The sequence below is a fragment of the Rattus norvegicus genome, chromosome 1 (genome assembly GCF_036323735.1).
Source record: "Rattus norvegicus strain BN/NHsdMcwi chromosome 1, GRCr8, whole genome shotgun sequence".
Lineage (NCBI taxonomy): Eukaryota > Metazoa > Chordata > Mammalia > Rodentia > Muridae > Rattus > Rattus norvegicus.
The window spans coordinates 190,925,883-190,938,109 of record NC_086019.1 but is presented as its reverse complement, the minus strand read 5'-3'; the positions used below and the strand labels follow the sequence as shown (position 1 = coordinate 190,938,109).

Genomic DNA, 12,227 nt, shown 5'->3' with positions numbered 1-12,227 from the left:
GAGTGCCTTCTGACCAGCAGGCTCTTGTCCAGTTCTTCCTTACTGTCCTCCAGCAGGCACTCCACAGAGGCCCAGACCCCTCTGCTCCCCATGGGCAGCTGCCAGGCAGGGCACAACTTGCATCTCTGTCTGGCTCATCACCCACCTTTGGTCTGTGCCACTTTGATCCTGCTGCTCCTTGGCCTCTCAGGTCTGGGCCTTGGTGGCTTCCTCCTCACCCACACAACTGGCCTTCGTAGCCCTGACATTCCCCAGGTAAGTACCTGGGGTGCTCTCCCTTCTGGTACATACTCACCTACCCTGTGGTATGTACTCGCCTCTGCTGCTCACCTCACCTCTCTGTCATTCTCCTTTTTGTACACAGGATTGGGTTACCTTCTTGAGATCTTTTGGCCAGCTAAGTCTGTGCCCCATGAATGAGACAGTCACAGGGAAGTGGCAAGGGCCTCACGTCGTCGGCTTACTGACCACTTTGAACTTCGGAGGTGATCCAGACAGAAACAAAACCCAAACATTCCAAGCCATGATCCCTGGTAGTCAGATAGGATTTAAAGGTGAGATCTGGGGAATATGGTGGTCCAGTGTCAGGACAATTAGGGTTGGGACTTCATCTGACTGGTGACCTTGGACACATCGTATACCTTAATGACTTTTGCTATGACACAGATTAGATAGGATGAGATACTTGCAGTGATGCTGTCTACAGTCGAGGTTTTGTGTTTTGGCTTTGCTGTTCCAGTTCCAAGTTTCTTCAGTTCTGTCCTAAAATGTACCAAGAGGCCTTAGGTTCAAAAGCAAATGCCCTGTCCCACTATGTATAGAGAGCTGGATAGATCTGAAGAGAGTATGCAGCACGCCAACATTCCTGGGTTATATAGTGAGTTCAGGTCATCTAGGACTACACAGCAAGATCTGAAACCACCTCCAAAATATATGACAGTATTAAAATATCAGTCACAGGGTTGGGGATTTAGCTCAGTGGTAGAGCGCTTGCCTAGCAAGCACAAGGCCCTGGGTTCGGTCCCCAGCTCCGAAAAAAAAGAACCAAAAAAAAAAAAAAAATATATATATATATATATATATATATATATATATATATATATCAGTCACATGTCACCATATATTTCACTCATTGAAAACATATAACTAAGTTACTTTTAGTCTGTTTACCCAGCTGTGAAACTACCCTGAGTTCCACAAATACATTATATTCCAGGTTGCCAGGCCTTTACAAGTCTGCTTTCTATCTCTGGTGGTTTGCCTGTTCTGGACATTGCTACAGTATGCCGTTCTTTGTGACAGGCTTCTTTGACTCGCGATAAGCTTTTTAACGTTTATCATGAAGCAGCATTATTTCAGTTCTTTTTATTGTTGAATAATATTCTTGGATGAGTATTCCATATTTTTATGTATCTGCTTACCATTGGGTTGACATTTAGTTGGATTTCACTTTGGGTGATTAGAAATTATGCTGTTTCAGCCTGGTCTGGTGCTGCATACCTTTAATCCCAGCACTGGGGAGGCCAAGGTGGGCAGATCTCCACAAGGTAGCCTTATTTGCGTATTGAGCTTCAGGCCAGCCAAGGCTACATAATGAGACCCTGTCTCCCTAAAGAGGAAAAGAAACCCAAAAGGAAATTATGCTGTTCTTAACACTAGTCTCTGTGTGGGCATGCATTTTAGTACTATTGAGAATACAGTCACTCATGGAATATAGAATAGCTCCACGGTAAGTGTTTTGGAGAAACTCCAAACTGATGTCCCATTTTATAGTCACAACTGGGGCTTTACATTGTCTTCTATTCTCACTAGCACTTTATTTTGTTTGTTTGTTTTTGTTTTTTGAGACAGGGTCTTTCCATGTAATTCTGGTTATCCTAGAACTCACTATGTAGCAGGCTGGTCTTGAACTTACAGAGACCCTCTACTTGCCTCTGCCCTGAATGTGCACCACCACTCTCTCCTCATCAGTATCTTCTCTCTCATTTTCACTCCCTACTCTAATCACAGAGAATTCCTATTTATTTCACTGTGGTTCTGGTAGCGATTTTTCTAGTCCCTTGGCCTTTCCTTAGGTTGTTGACAGTCTATCTAACAAGAATAAAAGAGTCAGTCAATGTGAAAAGTAAGGATACAGCATCTAAGCTTAAGTTTTTAGAATGCTTAACCACTCCAGGCAAAGGGAACGGCAGGCACAAAGGCATGTAGCCAGGAGGGAACTGTGATGTCATGTTTAGGACCTTCCCAGGCTCAGTGTTGATTGGGTAGTGAAGAAATGCTGAGTGGGGAAATAGTCCAAAGCAGGAAGCAGCAATGCATGGATTTTTTTTTTTTTCTTTCTTTCTTTTTTTCGGAGCTGAGGACCGAACCCAGGGCCTTGCGCTTTCTAGGCAAGCGCTCTACCACTGAGCTAAATCCCCAACCCCATGGATGGTCTTTTCATTAGTTAGTTACACTTATTTAGTTACTAGTGTCTGTTCATGTGTGTATGATCTCCACAGCATACTTGTGGAGGTCAGAGACCAATCACAGACATTGATTCACTCTTTCTAGGTATGAGCTGCAATTGATGACATCCAATAAAAAATTTTGTATGAGCTGGGCAGTGGTGGCCCATGCCTTTAGTCCCAGCACTCAGGAGACAGAGGCAGGTGGATTTCTGATTTTGAAGCCAGCCTGATTGTCAGAGTGAGTTCCAGGACAGCCAGGACTACAGAAGGATTCTGTTTCAAAAAACCAATGAAAGAAAAAAGAAAGAAAAAGAGAAAGAAAGAAAGAGAGAGAGAGAGAGAGAGAGAGAGAGAGAGAGAGAGAGAGAAAGATTTTGTGTGCAACTCGAAGTGGTTAGACTTTATCTAGTTCATTGGGCAAACTCAGTCTAACCAAGAAAGGAGTAGGATTGGTGGTTCACGGGACACTAGGAAGTGGCTCATGGGAAGGATGGATGTAAGTCAGGCGTCATGGTGCCTACCTGAAGCCCAGCACTGGAGAAGCTAAGGCAGAAAGAAGCACAGGTTTGAGGACAATCTGGACTACATAGTAAGTTACGAGCAGACAGAGCTACACAATGAAACCTGCCTTAAAACAAAACAAAAATAAAAAGAAAGAAAAATGGAGAAGATAAGGAGAAGAAAATTTAGATAAAACTTTTGTGACCTAAGAGGGCTATTCACTGTCTGGGATTAACAATATAATATCTGGCCCATAAGTCCACTGGGCAGTGAGTAAAGGACAAATTATCTATGGAAATATTCTTGTGCATTCTTTCAGTTGTGATTATAATGTATATGAAATCGTATTTTCTTTTTTTTTTTTTTTTTTTTGGAGCTGAGGATTGAACCCAGGGCCTTGCGCTTGCTAAGCAAGCGCTCTACCACTGAGCTAAATCCCCAACCCCTGAAATTGTGTTTCTTTTTCACTTAGACACATATAGCTTTCCATACGTGGCCTATTATCTTAATGGCTGTAATTCATCCATAAGTGATTAGGCCATCATTTTTAATGTTTTCTCAAGCAATTAACATTCTTGTTTCCTAATTTTTTGTATTTGATAAAGTCAACACCAACTTTTTCAAAGATTTACTGATTTATGTATTTTACGTATATAAGTATTTTGGCTGCGTGTACTCTGCACACCAGAAGATGGGATTAGGTGGTTGTGAGCTGCCCTGTGGATGCTAGGAATTAAACTTAGGACCTTCAGAAGAGCGGTAAGTGCTCCTGACCACTGAGCCATCTCTAGCCCCCAAGCAAACATTTTAGACTATGTTGTTTTGGTTTTTTCTTTTACTGGTGCTTAAGAATGAGCCCAAGGGTCTCATACATGCTATCAAGCTACACCCCTTGCTGTTAGCATACGTGCAGTTTTATGGGGCTTTTTTTTGTTTTTGTTTTTGTTTTCTTTTTTGTTTTTTTTTTTTTAATTTTTTTTTTTTTTTCCGGAGCTGGGGACCGAACCCAGGGCTCTACCACTGAGCTAAATCCCCAACCTGTTTTTGTTTTCTAATTGGTGTGGGGATGGGTAGTGAGAGAAAAGCTTGGTGTAGTTGGCTCCCTCCTTACACCTTTGCCTGGCTTCTGGATACCAAGTGTTAACAGGCTTCAGGCTTGTTCAGCAAGGACTTTTCCTGGGTGAACCATCTTGCTTGTCCCCTTTTCTTCTGTTTTTAGTACTGTACATTTGATTTTGCTGTTTCTTAGTTTGTGACAGGGTCTCATTTAGCCAAAGTTGGCCCAAACTCACTGTATTACTCAAAATCCCTGCACCATCAGTCTCCAGCCTCCACCTCCCCAGTGTTGGAAGTACAAGTGTGTTGTACCATTCACTCTTTTTTTTTACAGGCTTTGCGCTTGCTAGGCAAGTACTCTACCACTGAGCTAAATCCCCAACCCACCATTCACTCTTAATTCATGCTGGTTTGTGGTCCACATGCATTCTGTCAACTGAGCTGCATCCTGAAACATTTCGAAATTCAGACTATATAGCAGTGAACAAAAAAAATGTCAGCTCCCCAACAGTTTGGTGAGCCTCCTCTTTGCACGTTTGAAATGGATGCTAGAAGTTGAACATGGTGGCTCATGTCTATAATCCTAATATAGGTCGAGGTCGAGGTCACATAGGTAGATAGGTAGATAATGGTTTCTATGTTACTCTGGGCTCCAAACAAACAAAAAAACTTTTGAGTTTGTGTCTTTCATAGAAATATCTTTAACACTTTTTTATTTTTAAAGATTTACTTATTTCATGTATGGTACACTGTTGCTGTCTTTAGACATACCAGAAGAGGACATTGGATCCCATTACAGATGGTTGTGAGCCACCATTGAACTTAGGACCTCTGGAAGAATAGTCAGTGCTCTTAACTGCCAAGCCATTCCAGCCCACTTCAACACTTTGACATTGGAATATAACCTGTATTTTCTTTAATCCTTTCTGAAAGCTCTTCCTGGTTTGTATGTTCTTTAGTATATCTGAGTTACTGACAGTGACATGACAGGCTAGCTTTGTGGTTTTTGCACGGAGAATCACCCCAAAGGTACTTACCAAGCAAGCCATCCATTGTCTGTTAATTAATTAATTTATTTATTTTGTTTTCAATGTTATTTTTATATGTATTGGTATTATGCCTGCAGATCTGGGTGAGATTATCAGATCTTGGAGTTACAGACAGTTGTTAGCTGTCATTGTGGGTGCTGGGAATTGAACCTGGGTCCTCTGGAAGAGCAATCAGTGGTCTTAACCCACTGAGCCATATCTCTAGCCCCTTCTCCAGCAATTCGAAACAGACTATGAACTTTTAATGACTTTTGGTGTCCAATGAATAACTGATTTCTTTGGACAAGTTAATTTCTTTCTTTTTTTACTTTTCTTTCTTTTCTTTCTTTTTTCCCTCTGAGACAGGGTTTCTCTCTGTAGCTCTGGCTGTCCTGGAACTCACTCTTTTGACCAAGCTGGTCTCAGACTCAGAGATCTGCCTGCCTCTGCCTTCTGAGTGCTGGCATTCAAGGTATGTGCCATCACACTTGGTTTGGTTTGGGCATGTGCATATATCTGTGAATGCAGTGTGTGTGTGTGTGTGTGTGTGTGTGTGTGTGTGTGTGTGTGTGTGTACCAGAGGAGGCCTTAAGAGGGGATCAGATTCCTTGAAGCTGGAGTTTCAGGCAGTTAGAAACCTCTAGATGTGCATGCTAGGATCCAAACCCAGGTCCTCTGGAAGAACAGCCAATGCTCTTTGCTGTTGGCCATCTTTCCAGTCTCTCACTCTGTTGTTGTCCACCTTGTGTCTTGTGCCTCTTGCAGAGATTGCCGGAGAGTCTGTCCTTGTTACAGCCAGAGTGGCCTCAGGAAGGACTCCAGGGACCTGCCTGTATTTTAGTGGTATTCCAAAAATTCTGCCCTCTAGCCAACCACCTATATCCTGCTCAGAAGAGGGAGCTGGAAATGCTACCCTGAGCCCAATGATGGGTGAGGAGTGTGTCATAGTCTGGAGCCACGAACGCTTTGTGCTCACCAAGCTGCTGACCTCAGTAAGTACATCAGTTGATCCTCAAGGTTTTATGTGGAGGACTGCCTGAAAGGGTGAAGAGGCCACTTCACTAAGTCGAGAAGGAATGGGCTTGGTCTGGTATGGAGCCATGCTCTTTTACAATCCTGGTACCGTAGAGTCTGACTGGAGAATTGAAAGTTCAAGGTCAGCCTGGGCCTTATAAGAACCATGTATTAAAAAAGAAGCATGGGGCTGGGGATTTAGCTCAGTGGTAGAGCGCTTACCTAGGAAGCGCAAGGCCCTGGGTTCGGTCCCCAGCTCTGAAAAAAAAGAACCAAAAAAAAAAAAAAGAAGCATAAACAAGAACAGTTTCTGATAACCCTGCCTTAGGTTATAGGCAGTGATGTTTAGAGCAAGCATGGAATCTTCTGTAAAAGACAAAATGTGATATAACCTACAAATTCCTGTAACTGAGATTGAATAAGAATGACTGTAAAGTACACAGCACAGTACCTGATGCAAAACAGATTTGATCAGACAGCCATTTGCTGTTTGCTCACTTGGAAACTAGCCTGGCTTATGTAGGGGGCTCCAGGATAGCCAGGGCTATTATGATCCTGTCTCAAAAACCAAAACAACAACAAACAAAAGAGATTCTGAAGTGCCATTAGAGGCAGGATGAGGAAGTTACTGTAATAGAGACATGAGCAGAGTGTTACACAGACATAAAGCAAGGAGCACTTAACCCTAACAACATTTCAAGTAAGGAAGAGTCAGATTATAGTCACTTATAGTATACGAAAGTATTTATTTGTATTGTCTCAAAGTACAAAGTATTGTATCATTTGATCTTGATAGTCCTGTGAGACAGGTACTATGATCCCATTTTGCTGATGAGGAAAGAGGCTTAGAGAGGGAATGAATTGCCTAAAGGCACACAGCTAGTTAAGAGGCAGTTAAGGTGGCAGGCAGTCCAGCCTCCTTTCCCTGGGAAGATGATCCTTCAAGGAGGAAATGAGTGCAGCTCACACTTTTGGGATTCACAGGAGGTGTTTAGGGATGATGTGGGAGGGAGCAGGAGAAATCTCAATCTCAGGGCCAGTTCTGTGCTACAGTTTAACACTCAAGTGGGAGCCATCTAGAGCCCTCAGGAGGGCAGAGGAGCATGGGTAAAGGGTTGCTACATACTCAGCCCTCATATTAAAAAGGGCCATTTGTTGCCAGGGGGTAGTGGTGCATGCTTTCTTAGTCCATTGCTGTGAGCAGACACCATGACTAAGGCAACTCTTATAAGGACACCATTTAATTGGGGCTGGCTTACAGGTTCAGAGGTTCAATCCTTTATCATGCCAGGAAGCAATGATAGAGTCCAGGCAGGAGCTGAGACTACTGCATCTTGATCAGAAGGCAGCCAGGAACGGACTGACTGTGGCCAAACTTGAGCATGTATGTGAGACCTCAAGGCCCACCCTCACAGTGACACACTTCCTCCAACAAGGCCACACCTTCTAACAGTGCCACTCTGCTATGGGCCATGGATGTTCAAACCACCATAATGTCTATAATCCCAGCACACGGGAGGCAGAGGCAGGTGGATCTCTTGAGTTCTAGGCTTACTTAGTCTACAGAGTTCCAGGACAACCAGGGCTACACAGAGAAATCCTATCTTGGCAAACCAAAATTAAAGGGGAAGCAGAATTTGGCTCTATTTGCATAGTCTTTAAGATGTGCGTGGCTGTCAAGATGGCTTAAGCAAGTAAAGGCATTTGGTGGCAACCAGAGTTTTATGGCTGGAGAAATGACTCAGTGGTTAAGTGCAAAGACTGCCCCACCGGAAGACTTGGGTTCATTTCTCAGTACCCATATAGTGACTTACAACTATTTGTTACGTCAGTCCTAGGAGATCTGAAGCCCCTTTCTGGATTCTGCAGGCACTGTATACAGGTGGTGCACAGGTATATGTGGAGACAAACACACCCATGTACAAATATAGATATAAAAATATTTTGAAAACATCTACATTTGGGCGTGATGGTAAACACCTGTTACTGAAGCACTCAGAAGGCTCAAGGCAGAAGGAACATGAGAGTTTGAGACTAGCCTGAGGAATAAAAGACCTCGTTAAGAAAGGGAGGGAGGGAGGTCTGTAGGAAGGGAGGAAGGAAAGAAGAAAGGAAGAAAGGAAGGAAGGAAAACATGTGAAATGTGGAGAATAGTGACTCCTGGGGACTCAGTGAGAGTTCAGTTGATGATTGGGCAAGAAAGCAGTTTGGGGGCTGGAGAGATGGCTCAGTGGTTAAGAGCATTGACTGCTCTTCTAGAGGTCCTGAGTTCAAATCCCAGCAACTACATGGTGGCTCACAACCATCTGTAATGAGATCTGATGCTCTCTTCTGGTGTGTCTGAAGACAGCCACAGTGTACTTATATATAATAATAAATAAGTAAATCTTAAAGGAAGCAGATTGGCAAGCATCTGGACCAATGTTATCTGTCACCTGACCTGTAGCTGCCCCTAGGTGTTAAGAGAACTCTGCCTCATGGAGACCTGTCTCTGGTTTTCATGGTATGGGGCAAGCTATCTTCCAAAGCTTCCCAAGCCTCTCTACTGTTACTATTTCCCTTTTCCCTCTCTGTCCCCACCACTAGGAGGAGCTAGCTCTGTGTGGCAGCAGACTGCTGGTCCTGGGCTCTTTCCTGGTTCTGCTCTGTGGTTTTCTCTGCTGTGCCACTGCAGCATGCTTCCATCCACGTCCCGAGTTCCACTGGTCTAGAGCACGGCTTTGAGGTTGACGGACTGTGCCTTACTCTGCTGTCAGGTGAGGTTCTGTGGGAATTAGGGTGGGGGAGAGACAGCAGCTGTAACCTGGCAAAGCAGATCCTTAGACTTCATCCTCAAATACAGCTTCCTTTGAGTTTCTGAGAGCCCTATTCAGCTGTGTCCTTACAGAACTGGGAACAGTTTTCTCTGTAAACAGAGTACTTTTATTGTTCTCTGTGTATGTGTTCACCCATGTGCCATGGTGTGCACGTGTGGTCAGAGAACCACTTGATGGAGTTGATTCTCACCTCCACATTTATGTAGGGTCGGGAGAATGGGACTCAGGTCACCAAACTTGCTTTCATGGCAAGAACCTTTACCTGCTGAGATATCTTGCTGGCCCTATTTTTACTATGAACTAAATAACTTTCATGTAAAAAGAAAAACCATAAAAGTACAATTTGGCAAATTATTATAAAGTGTATGCTTGTAAATACCACCCAGACAGAAAAACACTATCAGCAATTCAGATGCCTCCCCTAAGCTGTGCTAAGGTGGCACACACCTTTGATCCAAAACTGAGGAAGCAGAGGCATTTGGATCTCTCTGAGTTCAGGTTAGCCTGGTCTGCAGAGCAAATTCCAGGACAGTCAGGGCTACACAAAGAAACTCTGTCTTGAAAAAAAGAAAAAAAAAAAAGGAGGAAGAGGAGGAGGAGGAGAACAACAACAACAATAAGAAGAGGAAAGGCTGTAGAGATGGCTCAGCGGTTAAGAGCACTGACCGCTCTTCCAGAGGTTCTGAGTTAAATTCCCAGTGACCGCATAGTGGCTCACAACCACCTGAAATGAGATCTGATGCCCTCTTCTGGTGTGTCTGAAGACCGCGACAGTGTACTCACATGAAATAAGTAAACAAATCTTTAAAAAATAAAAAGAAGAAGAGGAAGAAGAAGGAGGAGGAAGAGGAGAAAAGAAAGAAAAGGAAAGGAAAGGCTGCTCTCTCCATATCCCCTGACAGCACTCGCTCCCCCTATAAGCTGTTGTCTTGCTTTAACCTGTCCAATGGCAACTGTGTGATTAGTGACTGTCAGGGTCAAAGTCAATGAAGTCTATTGGAGGTGTGATTATTGAAATGGAAGCTTTTCCCAAGCATGGATATTATTTGATTTTATTTGTTTATATTTTTATTTTTAACCCCCTAATGCCCCTCCTTTACATTTCTTTAGGTTTATTTTTATTTATGTGTATATGTGTGTACCTGCATGAGTTTATGTACATCATAGTGCACAGTGCCCAAGGAAGCCAGAAGAGGGCGGTGGATTCCTTGGTGCTGGAGTTAGAGGTAGTGGTTTTAAGCTGCCAGATGTGGTTGCTGGAAATCAAACTCCAATTCTCTTCCAGAGCAGTAAGTGCTCTTAACCACCAAACCACCAAGACCTCTTCTTACTTTTTTGTTTGTTTTGAAACACGGTCTCATTTGTAGCTCCAGTGACCTGACACACTGTGTAGACCAGGCTGGCCTCCACCTACCTCTGCCTCCCAAGTGTTGTGATTAAAGACATGTAACAACACACAGAGCCTTATTTTGTAACTAGACATACTTTCATACATATCTTCTATGACTAATGTCTTCCAAGTAGTGTTAGGATTGTCAGATTCGGAGCTGAACTTCACACACCCACATGTCAGCCATGATGAATCAGGGGAGCTCAGTTGCCATGATTTGCCCTAAATATGGAGTCTTCATTTTTTCTCCTGAAGCTTATTTAATATTTACTTGTTCATTCTGAGACCAGATCTCATTGTGTAGCCCAGGCTGGCCTGAAGCTTGCTATGTAAGCCAGACTGGCCCCAAAGTCCCACCTGCCTCTGTTTCCTGAGTGCTGGAATTAAAGGCATGCACCACTACCCCTGGCAAAATTATTAATTTTTACATTTGCAAAATTATTATTTTTTATGTTTATTTATTTAAGGGGGAGTCATGTATTCGTGTTTATGGAACGGCACATGTTTGGAGGTCATTCTTTCTTTTCATTCTTTGTATCCTGGGATTCAAACTCAAGTTGTCAGCCTAACCTTTCACTGAATGAAAAAAAAATCAATCCAAAAAGCTCTTCACCTTGCTGGATGGGTTTTACCCCATTTGAAAGCTGTATGCTATACGTCTAGCTCCTAAGCCTTACCCAGGTTCTGCTGGCCTCTGTGCACTAGGAGATCACTGTGGGAGAAGTCAAAACAGCCTAAACTGTGGAATGAATCCAGCCCAGAGGAACTGGAGTTCAAGAGAACATTGTTAATTTTCCTTTTGGCCAGGCCTCACCACCCATCTTCTTACAATAGGAAACAATGGAACCCATTCAATCAGGAGTGGGAAAAGGCTTCTAGCTTTTTGGCCTCTGGTTGATCCTAGAGTTCCAAGGCTACCCTGGTGGGATTGAGTGCCAGAACCTATCTCTAGATATCGCTTCCTCTGTAATTTCTGCACTCATGCAGAAATTCGTCCAGGGACTTCTTTACCTGTTTCGCTTTCTTCCTTTTCTCCAGGTACAGATCCAGTTCTTGGGGCCTACTTCTGAGTTTAGAAGACCTATTAGAAAAATGAAGAACTGGACTGTGGGAAAATAAATGGCTTTTGACTACTATTGTGTAAGGTACTTATTGGGATTGGATTTAAAAAACCCACTGGGGACTTCCTTGTTGAGGTAAAAGATTTTTTGTTTTGTTTTGTTTGAGACAGTTTCCCTGTGTAGCCCTGGCTGTCCTGGAACTCACTCTGCAGACCAAGCTGACCTAGAACTCAGAGATCCTCTCGCCTCTGTCCCCTAAGTGCTGGGATAAAAGTCATGTGGCACCACTCCCTGGGGATTTTTCTTTTCTTATTGAGTGAGCACATGCTCATGATATATGCATGTGCCATGGCATGTTCATGGGGGTCCCAGAACAATCATATTCTCTTCTTCAAACTTTGCATAGGTTCAGGGATTGAACACGGTTTGCCAGCCTTTCCATGGCGAGCACCTGCTCAGCTGTTTTGGTCCTGTACCTTTTGTGGCACCATGGATTGAATGCAGAGCTTCACATATACTAGACAAGCACTTGACCACTGAACAGTATCCCCAGCTTTGTTTTGTTTTGTCTCACTATCTAGCCCTAGCTGGCCTGGAACTCACTGTGTAGACCAGGCTGGTCTCAAATTCAGAGATCTGCCTGCCTTTACCTCTCAAGTGACTGGGATGAAAAGCGTGAGCCCCACCCCCTGGCCTGGAACTCAAAATCTTTGGATGTCAATCTTCTCTTGACTCGCATGCATCCTGTTACCTTTGTTGACCTTACTTTGGACTACAAGTTGGCATAGGTCACTTAAAATTTTGACCGTGTTTGCAGATTTTCTTTGGAAAATATTTGGATTTTTTGTTTGTATGCATGTGTCTGTTTTTTGTTTTTGATACTGGAACTCCATTAGGTTACATGCTCTGCA

The 12,227-nt window shown here is 43.4% G+C and overlaps 1 protein-coding gene across 17 annotated transcripts in view; it reads left to right on the top strand.

Annotated features, from left to right (window-relative positions):
- Tmem219 (transmembrane protein 219) overlaps positions 1-11,388 on the top strand; it is a 38,323-nt gene extending 26,935 nt beyond the window's left edge. For 8 of the 17 annotated variants that reach the window (XM_063263271.1, XM_063263265.1, XM_063263273.1 and 5 more), the window contains 5 exons: positions 54-255; positions 365-554; positions 5,801-6,027; positions 8,636-8,805; positions 11,294-11,388. In XM_063263271.1, the coding sequence (XP_063119341.1) occupies positions 54-255; positions 365-554; positions 5,801-6,027; positions 8,636-8,773 (757 nt within the window). In that variant the 3' untranslated portion in view covers positions 8,774-8,805; positions 11,294-11,388. The other 9 variants (XM_063263306.1, XM_063263304.1, XM_063263297.1 and 6 more) reach the window with 3 other exon arrangements.
- The last annotated feature ends 839 nt before the right edge of the window (positions 11,389-12,227 follow it).